Genomic DNA, 12427 nt, shown 5'->3' with positions numbered 1-12427 from the left:
AAGAATTCCCCTCTGAGATCAGTAAATTGTTTCTATTCTTTTTTGGTTGCAAATCCGATTTTTTATTATTTTTTTTTTTTAAATGTCAACGTCACAAACTCGATTTACATCAACAAAGTGCTTTAAAAGTCCTTCAACTGCACAAGAAACGGACGTTCGAGTTCTGATCCGATCTGTTCGGTGATAAAAGTGAAGTGATCGTGAAACATTAGGAGAGAAATGTTGCAAACATCATATCACTGATAAATATCCTTGTTCTTTTATGACATTATGTTTGTGTCTCTCTTGAACGCGAGACTGAACAACATTACCTGTATAAATAAAGGTTAAAAAAAAAGTAAAGATAAGACAAATTGTACACCACTTCACCTCAGTTTCATCTCCACGATGGGTGCAGGAGGGTCAAAGTTGGCTTGTGATGGAAAATACCGAGTTAAACTCTTCTGTCGTGTGGAACTGTCCCGACCACGTTGTTGACTCTCTCGGCCATAAATCGCTGCTTGACCGTGAAGAAGTCCGGCCACGATGCTGGAAACGGGCTTTGTCGCTCCCCGCCTCCCAGCAATCCTCTTCCCGCCTCGTTCTTAGGATAGAAAGTGAAACATGTACCCTGCCTCTCTAAGAAGACCCCGTTGTTCCACTCCTTCAGTCTTCACTGTGCCGTCTCAACTCCTTCCTGCAAAGTCAAACCAGACCTCGAGACTCTCGTTCCTCTTTATTATGTTAAAGTGAAAATTTCTCCCCACGCGTTTCCATCAAGTTCGTTTGTTAATCCAACTGGATTTTTGTACTTTTGAGTCGATGGATCCATCCTGGTTTCCCACGAATCTGAATCATATCGGCTCTCGTGTGTGGAGGAGAAACTTTAGAGGCGATTATACGTCACCTGACTCCTTCTTGTGGTGGTGTGCCACAGGGATCCATCAATGGACCGACTCTCTTTTCCCTTCGCCTGCTATGATTTGGGTCTTTCATAATGAACGAGTGAATAAGAAAAGCATGAAAACGTTGTAGTTCTTTAGACAGGCCATAAGTGGGTGCTGTTTGTTTTTGTGATGAAACCACACACACACACACACACACACACACACACACACACACACACACACACACACACACACACACACACACACACACACACACACACACACACACACACACACACACACACACACACACACACACACACACACACACACACACGCGCTCTAAACATTAACAAAGTTCGTACACAGACATTTAGTGAACAGGCAACCAAGTTGGATTGTCATTAATATGGACTGTCAAAATAAAACCAAGTCCCAGGAGAAAAAGGACTGGGAGTCCTGACACTCTGGAGGAAACATTCTTCTGGTTGTCCGTCTACTGAGCGTGTGCAGAAGAAACGTTTACTGTGACGTCGTTTTCAAAAAGTTCCGCCTTGGGAGCCGTTTTCAGACTGCCGTTGTTTTGTTAACGGACCATCAAAACGCAAACGAAACTTTCCACGCTTTCATTTGTTTTCGATGCCATGCAGATGATGTAAGTATTCATTTGGAAGTGAAGGCAACAGGAAACGATGAGGAAAAAAAAGTCTTCATATTTGAATTTAAGCTCAAAACTAACGTCGACTGCGTCGTCATTGACGTGTGACTGACGTCATGGAGAAGCACCGGAGGAAGCGGCTCCGCCAGAATAAAAGCTGTGCTCTCTTTTTTCCTCATTCTCCTTCGCCTCATCACTTTGTCTTTATCGGCTCATATTTAACAAACCACTTGAAAATGGATCTACACGCTGACCTGTGTTGCCAGATATGGCAGTATCCCCCAAAGCCAAACTCTCTTCTCTTTTAAATTTATTTTGTGCATTTGTGTGTTTATGGTGTGTCCTTTATAACATATATAATAGTTTTAGTGTTTTAACATGATTCCTACACGTGTTGCTTTTTATTGAAGTGTTTGTGTTTTACCTTGTTTGGGCTGGAAACTGTGAGTCACATCTGGCAACCCTGGTGCTGACCGGCACAGCATCCATATTTACTGCTGTCAACAGCGTCTTCTGCGCTCTGGGGGCCGAAACCGCCGGGTCCGATCACGTTCACACGTCAGTCTGATAGAGGTCCCGTTTGAAATAATCACGCAAAAAAAAAAATCGGAATTGAGCATCAAGACCTGCTGCGTGAACGGAGCCTGAGATGGAGAGTCACAGAAACATCAAGTACTCCCCAAAACACACACTTCTATTACTTTTATGTCACTTTTTACATAATAATTACAACATTATGGCCCCGATACAAGGAAAACTAATGTTACTTCGCAATGTCACTCGTTTTCCGTGGAGTTCAGTCGGGCCTCGTTACACATTAAGTGGAAAAAGACAAACCTATCAGGGTCCGGTAAGAATCCATTAAACCGTGAGGCTTTAGTTCTGTAGAAACCGACATTATCCCGGCTCCTCCTGCTGCCCGCCGCCGTCCCCCGCCGGGGCGAAGCTTCCTGCCAGCTCATTGGTCAGCGTGTGATCTCGTCCGCTCCACACAAAGTGTGTGGGCTGACCCGCCTGGCCCTGCTCCGACCCGTAGACAAAGAACGGGCTGAGCTCGATGGCCAGCGCCGACCGGACCAGCCCCGCGCCTCCATACCGCTCGTGGCAGGGGTGGTAAAGCCGCCCGCTGTCGGGGTGCATGTACAGCTTGTCCGGCGCGAACGGGACGGCGAGCCTCTCGGCGCCGCCGCAGTACGACAGCAGCTCCGGGTCTCCGGCGGCCCCCGGCAGCAGGTGGGTGAAGACCACCGGCCGGTCGTCGCAGCGCAGGAAGTTCCTCTCTCTGCCGCACGGGGACAGGAAGGGGAAGTCCTCCTCGTAGCGGCCGCTCTGATTCATGCGCAGGCGGCTGAAGAAGAAAACCAGGAAAGGTTTGTCTGTCCAAAAGAAGAAAGAGGTGAGAGTCTCGCCACCAACTTCTAAAACATCGAAAGAAAAAGAACGAAAACTGAAATGTGAATGAAAGATGTGTTTCTAGTAGAGAATGTGAAGCCCTTATGGAGTTCTTGAGTACTGCAGTAATGATAGGATTTATAATAAATATATACACTAATATGATTTATACGTTGTGTTCTGCGGACACAGGCGTATAAAATCAATCACGTTGGCATGAAGACTATTTCTACAGACATTCGTGAGAAAATGAGTCTCAGGTGTCCAGCTAACCCAAACTGGACTCTAGAACAGTGGAGACGGGTTCTCTGTAGTATTTCCCTGGAGAGCGGTACTTGTCTGACTGCCTCGTACCAATGTACAGTTTGGAGGAGGAAGGGCGGTTCATGGTGTGAAACTCTGAAAGCTTCAGCCAACAAAGACATTTTGGACTATTTTATACTCCAAACGTTGTGGGAGTCCAGTCACAGCTTATCCCTGTATATATTAATACCTCAATATTATTTATTCAACTTTTACTCTGTTGTATTGATAGTATATTTTTTTGATTCAGCTTATTCTGTGTGGAGCAACAACGCAAAGAATTTCTCTTTGGGATGAATAAAGTATTTCTATTCTGATTAAGTACGAGGTTCTTTTTTGTAGTGCAAGTGTCATCGAGGTAGAAATTCAGAAATATATTTACGTGTCTGAAAATTGAGATATTTGAGTTTAACAGCTGCTTTAATGACCTAGAATATTTTCACTTCCAACTGCTTTAATGGTGATAAATGTGTATTTAGTTCACGTGTTTACCTTTGAAGCACGTGACGAAGTTTTTCACTTTGGTGTCATCAAGAAAAAGCTGAAAATAAAATAAAATAATAGTTTAAAAATAAGTACACGGCGTCAGTATCGATGAGTTTGTTGTCTTTGCGGTGTTGTCCTCGTGTTTGCTCACCTGTCCCTGGTGGTCGAGGTAGTAGAAGTACTCTCGGATGCGGGGCTCCGGGCTCTGGCCCTGGGTGTATGTAGCGGAGGTTCTGGGAGCGGTGCAGCCGGCGCGCAGGCAGCGCAGAGCGGCCACAGCTCCCAGGCTGTGAGGCCGGAGGAGCAACATGACCGCGGAGAGTCGGAATAACAACCAGGGAGCTGAGGTTGACTGTTACACACTCGGTGTCCTCATGTTAGTGTTTACAGTGGCGTAAGAGCGACCCGGAAACTGTTTAAGAGACGCACCATCTCTCTGCCGCCCCCTACTGGATACATTCCAAAACTGATCCGTACGTCAACGTCGCCGCCATATTGAACCGGGCAAATGCGAGTGTTTCGAGTAGACATGTCAAGACCTTTATTGGCCACAAGTACATTTTTAAAGTATAATATGCAGTAAAAAGTGTATAGAACTTGTTCCAGACCCAAGCAACTATGAGAAGAATAAAGAAAGTCCATATGAAAACGTTAATTGTTTTATCTGGAGGAAACATTTTTTTCAATGAATATCAATGTTGGCTTGTGACTTTGTCCAAGTTCTAAACTATGAAGACACCAGACATGTCCACAAAAAGAAAGACATTCACGCAAACACATTTAAAATAAACACAAAGCAAGCACAAACAAAGAAGAAACAACAGACACACAGATGACCTCATGTTTGGTACACAGATAATCCACCCATTCATAACTCCGTGACTCTGGAAATATGCACTGATGGGTCATAAATAGTGTTTTAATCGGCCTCCACGCTGCAGAATGTGAACTCGTGTGCGGGTCCAGCAGTAGACATCCAGAGAGGGAGACAAAAGAAGCACATAAATCACATGAAGCCCTGAGCAGAAGAGCCTCTTCGGGTCCTTCGGGCGGACAAAGCGGCCGATTCACTGCCGCCTCTGACGACCTGAGCTCCGGCCACCAGCCTCTCGTCGCCCCGGCGGAGGCGGCGCCTCCCCGGACACCTGCCGCCGCGTCTTCCGCCTTCTTCACCTCCAGGTAGGGCGGAGCTGGTTTCTTCTTTTTACCACCTGCTGGACTCTGGCAGAGGAGCAAACGTCCAGGAATGAGTCCAGACAGTCGGATTCAGAGAGTTTCCGTCGACCTCACAGTGAGTCCCGCTCCGAATAAAACACTTTGTTGTGTTTGTTTGTTTGTTTGTTTACTTTTCTTTCTGGTTACAGTCGCGTTTGAGGCCATAAAACAGCCTCTTGTCGTTTCGTGAAGTCGAAGACGCCTCCCCAAGGTTCTCATTAAACCTTTTTCCTCTTCGTTTAGAAAGTTTATTCTCGATTATGACCGCGATTTAAGTCGTTTTACCGCCTGATGTTATCGCGTGTATCAGGTGTTTCGGGTTAACTGGTGTCCCTGTTAAGTGGTGACCGACTTCCTTTAAGATGTACATGGAATACAAGGAAACTGGTGACAATCTGACAGTAGCAGCATAACAGTCATGGTGGGCATCACAAGTCAACCTAATATAAAAAGTAAAAACAAATAAATATATACACAGGTAGCGGCATGGATGTATGAATGGTACGGTGCAGTAAAGTGTCAAAGGACAATTATTGCACATTTTAAGGTGGAGGGTGTATTATTATTATTATTATTAAGGGTTATGGGTTCAGGCCACATTTACATGTACCCGGGTATTTACAAAAACTGTGATATTTCTCTGCGTTTGGGCCTTGCATTTACACATGAACACACCTACGAGTCTCCACAAAAGATGATTTCTGAAAAAACCCCAGTTACAGTGGAGTTTTAGAAAAACAGGGAAACCAAAACACTGTTGCATGTTTGATTTGCTCCCACTTTAGGAAAAACAAGATTTTGACCTGTTCACGTGATCTGATCACGTCAATTATATAAAGATGCTGTTTATATAACTTGTATACGTTTTAAAAGCACATCGTAAAATGTTTGTCGCTCGAATGTAAAAGTTTTCCCTTTGGTGGGCAGGTATGAGCCGTCCACCCCGCTCACACCGGGAATACCGGGACAAAAACGGAGACCATCGGCGGCCACATGATGACCGTTCATCGCCTGACAGGTGGACCCACTTTATTATACTTTTTTATTTTTTTTAGACGACCTTAAAATATTGGAACAAAAGCTAGATCACTCACTCTACTTACCTTACATATACCCATCTATCTGTACCACCTCCCAACCCTACATAACTACCTCAGTGACCGACCAAACCCTCTTTATGCCACCTACCTAACTACTTACCCATCCATCCACCTTCCTCCCTACTGAGCCTGCCTATGTTGCTTCCGACCCCACCAACCAACCTACCTACCTCACCCTCTTGTTTACTGACCTACCTGAAGTAACTATTAACCCCACCTACCCATCCACCTATTGAACCCACCTTTATTACCACCTCACCTACCCACGCCTTTTATCTGCCTCAACGACCCGACTACTCGCCTACCAATCCATCACAAGTATCTACCCCATTTACCCATAACTACGTTCCCATCTCACTGACCTACCAAACCCATTGCGTTGCTACAGACCCTACCTACCTACCTACCTACCTACCTACCTACCTACCTACCTACCTACCTACCTACCTACCTACCTACCTGGCATCATACTCTTCTACCTCACCCTCCTGTTTACTGACCTACCTCAACTAACTGTTAACCCCACCTACTCATCGACCTACTGAACCCACCTATATTGCTTCCTAACCACTGACGCCACCTATCTACCCCACCTACTCCTGGTCGACCAACCCACCACACTTATCTACCCCATTTACGTATGATTAAAATCACTACATTGCTACAGACCCCACCTACCCACCCATGCTACCTACCTAGCTATCCACCCTATTAATATCACCTACCTAACGCCTTACCTGTCGGTCCACAATCCTACTATCTGAACCCACCTACCTACTTACCTACCTACCTCCCACCCATATTGCTACCTAACCTACCCACATCACCCATCCGCCCCAACTACCCACCGTCTCCTGGCCCACCAACCCATCACATCTGTCTACCGACTCCACATATCTACGCACTTAGATGTACGTCCCACTTACCTACCTACCGACTCGCCACACCTCACTCATCTACTCATGTCACCAACCTATCCCACCTACCCACTGACCTACTGAATCCAACCCACCTACTTAACCATCATGCTTTCCTCTCTAGCCCGCCCCACCTACCCGACCTACCGATTCCACTTACCCATCATAACTAACCAAGTTTATTGGTCAGAAGAGAACAGAATATCGTTTTGTCATTGGAACAAGTACAATAAAATGTAAGTGTCATCTGATCTGTAAATCCAGTAAAAGCACAAAAAAAATACACTTTACATTATACATAAAAACCATAACAAACCCTATAAAATCTCCTATAAGCCTTGACAAACGTAGGAAAACACAAGCACACACCGATAACTTGTATTCTGTCATTGCACTGATCCCTTTTAAAACATATTTCACATCACACGTGTTCTTCTGTATTGTTTTTAAATCCTCTTCTTCTTAATGCTCAGTATCGTCTGCCTGATGGCAGCGGTGGAAATAGACCGTGTCCATGGTGTGTATTGTCCTTAATGATGTAGTGCGCCTTATTGAGGCTTCACTTACCCACCAACCAACGTATCCACCTATCCCCCCTACTTTATTACAGTATGAGTCTAATGTTGTTTACATTCCGTAGCGAGTGGCCATGTTGTCCTATAAAATATGCTGGAGTAGCAGTTTTTATGCCATAACCATGTCCATTATTATTTCTCTGCTCCAGGTCATCCTCCCGACCTCCATACCAGCCCCGAGAAGCCGACCCTCCTCCCAAACACACGCGGGACGCCCCCCGGGTGGAGCACCAAGAATCCAAATGCACCCACATGTGCTCGAGGAGAGGTAGGCCGGGACCGCAGCGAGAACAGTTTTGTGGTTTCAGTGCGCTTCGATTGTTCCTCCTCCTGTGAATACTGGACAAACTGGTTTCTGGAATGTACCGGCTGCACTTTCAACGTTTGAACAGAGTCCCGTGAAGAAGGCGGGAGGTGGATTACTTGGTATTCGAGTTAATGGGCTAATAACATGTCACCAGAGCTGATTGCCCAAACGATGATTAAGTCAAATCAACTCGGATTTTATTTATATTATAGTGCTTTACAGGTTAAAAACGGCGCGAAACCGACGTCCTGCCATTGTACATGCATATTAAAGATAAGTAAATGAATGAGAGAGTCCTAATACAAAAACATTGAGTAAAGTGAAAACATCATAATACCTAAATGTATGAAAAAGAATGAGAAAAAGCTAATATTACCTTAATAGCTATATATCTATATATATATATATATATAGATATATAGCTATTATATATATATGTAATTTAGCTGTGTGTCGTCAGCGTATAGCTGTGAAAGTCAGTGCCACGTGCTGACGTGTCCTTGGGCAAGACGAGGTTGCTACCTTTGGTGTGCGATCGCCTCGCCTGTCGCCGCCGTTTCACCGAATCGTGTTAGAAGTTCTGCTGCCATCGCTCTAGCGTGTTTCCCTTTTCTCTGCTCGCCAGGCATCGTCCTGATCTGCGCCGTGCTGACCAACGCCCTGGTCCTCATCTGCGTGGTCGCCGGTCAGATGGTCTCCTCGGGCTTGTCGTCGGCGGCCGCCGTGGGCGGCTTCAACCTCAACACCAACTTCAACCTGCAGGGCACGGAGCTGCAGCAGGTGCGGGAGCTGGACATGCAGTACAGCCAGATGAGGGCGCCCAGCGTCTACGGCGGCATCCCCTTCAGCCTGGTCCTGGGCGTGGTCTCGCTGCTCTTCGTCATCGCCGCCAACAAGCCCGCCCACCTGCTGTCACGCAAGCTGCTGTTCGGCGCGCTGCTGTTCCAGGCGGTGGGGGCGCCGTTGTACGTGGTGGCCGTCGGCCTCTACCTGCACTTCATCATCGGGATCAACGCCACGGACGTGTGCCAGCGCCGTGAGAGGATCTACGCGCGCAACGGCTACACGTGGATGAGCTGCGACGTGAGCGGGGCGGACGCCGCCGTGGCTCTGTTCGGGCTCATCACCGCCGTCCTGTACGCCGTCGGCGCAGTGCTCACGGTGCAGACCATCCGGGGGGTCCGGCGCTACCTGCAGGAGCGGAAGAGGCGGGAGGCGGAGAGGCAGCAGAGAGGCCAGCCGAACAGGACTCCTCTGAGGGCCGAGACCACCGCCGTGTGAGGGAGGAGGTTGGAGCTCGGCGTGCATTCGCCTTCAGCTGAGCGGCAGGTTCAGGTCTGCTGATCAGATCGTAACTCGCGAGCGTTCGGATCACGGTAAAGTTTCTTCCTGCTTCCTGGACACAAACACTGTTCACTGCATGGAGACGAGGAAAAGGAGGGGAACTGAGAATGTCTGTCATGAGATGTTGGTGTGTGCTTGAGTTCGTGTATCACAGTTGTGTAATATGTTCAGTGTGTCCCTACTAAGACCTTCATGCGCTCACGAGGACCTGTAAATGTCTGGGTCCTCACTTTATACTCAACTTTCTTCATTCAAGTGGGTGTTCTCTTTCCTGCTGTGGCGGAAAATTCCTTTTAAAACCCTGGTTTTAGACTCACAGGCTCACTCTTTTTTTTTTTTTTTTCAAACTAACATCAACTGTGACGTTAGGCCTGTAATCACTGGGCTTTTCGAGGGCGACACAGTGCCGACCGGCAGGCCTGACCAGCGTGAGCCTGCCAGTCTTTACAGAGGGTAACATATACCTGGAGTCACAGCAGGAAAGAAAAAAAAGTCTCCTTTTGAAAAGAATGAGCATCTTGGTGACGACTGTCATTTACATGTTCTTGTTGGCACGCCATAAAACAACACACACACACTCACAAATACAAGTCTCGACACAAAAAGAAATGCGTGAAAACGTGTTTTTGCTTTTATAACTAAAGTGTTTTGAGAACTTTGCTGTTTGGCAGATCGAAGTAATTAACACACAGCCTCCTGGACTTTCAAGCTTTTATTTTATTTTTTTAAGTATATGAGCCGTCGTTCATTAATATCTGAGAGAGTAACTCAAATGAAAACACTTACAGTTACACAATGTTAAGATCCATCAAATATGTGACCGATTCGTTTTTTCCTTTTTTTCCAAATGAGCTGAAATTTAAAAACAAGTCTTCCCAGTGCCGCTCCATGTAGTGAGAAATCCATTTCTCATTCCTGCACATGAACTAAGACTCGACGATCACGACTAAAACCTTGGCTGCCGTTGTTTTAAGTGACAAAATACAAATGGTTTCAAATAGTCTTATAATCCCCGTAACAAGTGAAGACTAAGTGCTGCCTTTTGTGTTTGTTTACATGTGCTGAGAGCAGATTCTCCTGGAGATCAATACGTTTTTATCACTAGAACTTGTCCACACATTGGTAATTAGATCAGTCGGCTTTTTTTTTTTTTGACTATATGCCCATTTCGTGGTCTCACTTTTAGTTTTACTGTATCTTGTACACATTCTATCTTTCTTAATGTGACTTGCTGCCCTTTAAATGTCCCTCAGGTGTCACTGTTGCTCTTCAGGTCATGTGAACTTATTCAGACCAGCAGGCAACAGTATGAAGATCAGCAAAAAAATGGCTTTCCTCAGGTCTAGGTATGACTCGGTTAGTGATTTTCCTGTGGATAATATCTGTAATTCTGTGTGAGCGGCTGGTTTATGGCTCTCTTATAGTTGCAAAATGAGTCGTGGGCCTGTAAACGTCTCCGTCTTCACATCCGTCTCAGACAAACCTCTCACTCCGGTGGATTTTGCTCAGTAGTTTGACATTTTTGTTTTGACCCAAAGGCAAGTGTAAGCCTGCAAGTCTGCACTGAGGGCAAAATACCTGCGTGAAGGGAACGAGTCTTTAGGGCAGGACAGCAAAGGAGGAGGGACAAATTATGAGACGCATACAAATCTGTAGACACACGTGATTTTGCTCTATATCAGTCTCATACTGGCTCTATGGACGTGACGAAATGTTTTCAGCAAGTTTTCATGTATTTAATGTTTTTATATCATTCTTTAACTTCAAATTAAACACACATTGTGATTCATTCTTGAACTTGTCTTGTGTTATTAGTTCTGTCAAAAATAACGCGTTAATTTAATTAATTGATTTGAAATGTTTAATTCGTTAAAAAAAAATTACATAATTAACAATTTTTTTACTTCCGTTTTTTTTTTTTTTTAACTTCTTCACGTGAGCAGCAGCATGTGCAGCGTCTCTGGGCTCAGCACCGTGACTCCAGAGCAGCACAATACCGAGTGGAATAATATTAAGGCAGAAAGTTTCACTTTAAAAGTTCCCTGATGGCTGATTAAGAAAGTGAGAATCATTAGCTTTACTTTGAAAAGTCGAATTTAACGACAAAGTAATTCTGCAGCAAAACAGCAGGTTGCCATGTTGGCTGACCAACAGCCACCAAACTGCTAAAACTGGAGGAAAGACTTGCAAGTAAAATATTAATTTCTCCTTTTTCTCACGTTCCCTGCCTCTATACTCTGTGTGTGTGTGTGTGTGTGTGTGTGTGTGTGTGTGTGTGTGTGTGTGTGTGTGTGTGTGTGTGTGGATATTACAGTATATCATTGCCACTTTGTTCATGTAATAAGTTTACAACTTTGTTTCTAGAAATATTCAAATTCTCAAAGTGGTGGACCTGCACTCTAACAAAACCAAGACTTATGTTAGATGTTTATTAATTTATGTTTTTATTATTTTGCTTACCTTGGAGAGAAACAGCATTCACACAAAGCTAAAAGGACATTATAAAGATAGTCTTTGAATTTAAATTTAGTCTAATATAGTGTTTGTTGAGTCGACATTAATTCTGTGGTTTTCCCTGAATCAATATCCATCACAAGCTTCAGTAGAAAAACAATGCAATTACTTGCAATTACTTACAGAAAATTGTGCAATTATTTAGTTTAGTTTTTTTTTTAATCGATTGACAGCACTAGTCCTTGTGAGGACCAGTGCTCTGCACCGACCTGAAGGGGACTAGCCACCTTTTTCCGGGCGAGAACCACGGCCTCGGATTTAGAGGCGCTGATCCTCGTCCCAGTTGCTTCGCACTCTGCTGCAAGCCGCGCCAGTGCACGCCGAAGGTCCGGGTTTGATGAAGCCAACAGAACCACATCATCCGCAAAGAGCAGAGACGAGATCCCGTGGTCCCCAAACCGGACCCCCTCCGGCCCCTGGCTGTGCCTACGAATTCTGTCCATTAAAGTTATGAACAGAACCGGTGACAAAGGAGAGCCCTGCCGGAGGCCAGCGTGCACTGGGAACCAGTGGTGTAAAGGAACAAAGTAAAAATACTTTGTTACAGTACTTAAGTAGTTTTTTTTGGAGTATCTGTACTTTACTTGAGTTTTTATATTTATTGCGACTTTCACTTTTACTTCACTACACTCCCAGCTCAGCCTTCAGAGTCACATACCTTCAAAATCACAGAGGGAGGAAGAGACGTAAAACTTTACGAGTTTATTCTGCGGTGTGATGGCCGATGCTCTGACAAAACGACGTACATCA

At 45.3% G+C, this 12427-nt stretch overlaps 2 protein-coding genes across 7 annotated transcripts; one reads left to right on the top strand and one right to left on the bottom strand.

Annotated features, from left to right (window-relative positions):
* Nucleotides 1–44: 44 nt before the first annotated feature.
* cUnh8orf82 (chromosome Un C8orf82 homolog) lies at nt 45–5232 on the bottom strand. 5 transcript variants are annotated; one of them, XR_013935698.1, is made up of 6 exons: nt 3857–4101; nt 3712–3760; nt 2362–2900; nt 1949–2088; nt 370–968; nt 45–173 (listed from the first exon to the last, which is right to left on the bottom strand). XR_013935698.1 is itself a non-coding variant. In XM_080473149.1 (3 exons), exons 1-3 carry the CDS (start codon nt 4013–4015, stop codon nt 2422–2424), a joined length of 687 nt encoding a protein of 228 aa, XP_080329275.1. In that variant the 5' UTR covers nt 4016–5232; the 3' UTR covers nt 2212–2421. The 5 variants fall into 5 exon arrangements, 1 of the variants encoding a protein (XP_080329275.1); XR_013935699.1 differs by having other exon boundaries at nt 81–173; nt 1949–2168; XR_013935701.1 differs by having other exon boundaries at nt 81–968.
* Nucleotides 4673–10958, top strand: LOC308115578 (MARVEL domain-containing protein 3). Of its 2 annotated transcripts, XM_080473147.1 has the most exons (5): nt 4673–4996; nt 5070–5131; nt 5848–5938; nt 7662–7780; nt 8445–10958. In XM_080473147.1, exons 3-5 carry the CDS (start codon nt 5850–5852, stop codon nt 9098–9100), a joined length of 864 nt encoding a protein of 287 aa, XP_080329273.1. In that variant the 5' UTR covers nt 4673–4996; nt 5070–5131; nt 5848–5849; the 3' UTR covers nt 9101–10958. The 2 variants fall into 2 exon arrangements, with proteins under 2 accessions (XP_080329273.1, XP_080329274.1); XM_080473148.1 differs by lacking the exon at nt 5070–5131 and having other exon boundaries at nt 4883–4996.
* The last annotated feature ends 1469 nt before the right edge of the window (nt 10959–12427 follow it).

This window comes from Lipophrys pholis, assembly GCF_963383615.2.
Source record: "Lipophrys pholis genome assembly, chromosome: 10".
In the NCBI taxonomy this organism is placed as follows: domain Eukaryota; kingdom Metazoa; phylum Chordata; class Actinopteri; order Blenniiformes; family Blenniidae; genus Lipophrys; species Lipophrys pholis.
This window is presented reverse-complemented; position numbering and strand designations above follow the sequence as displayed.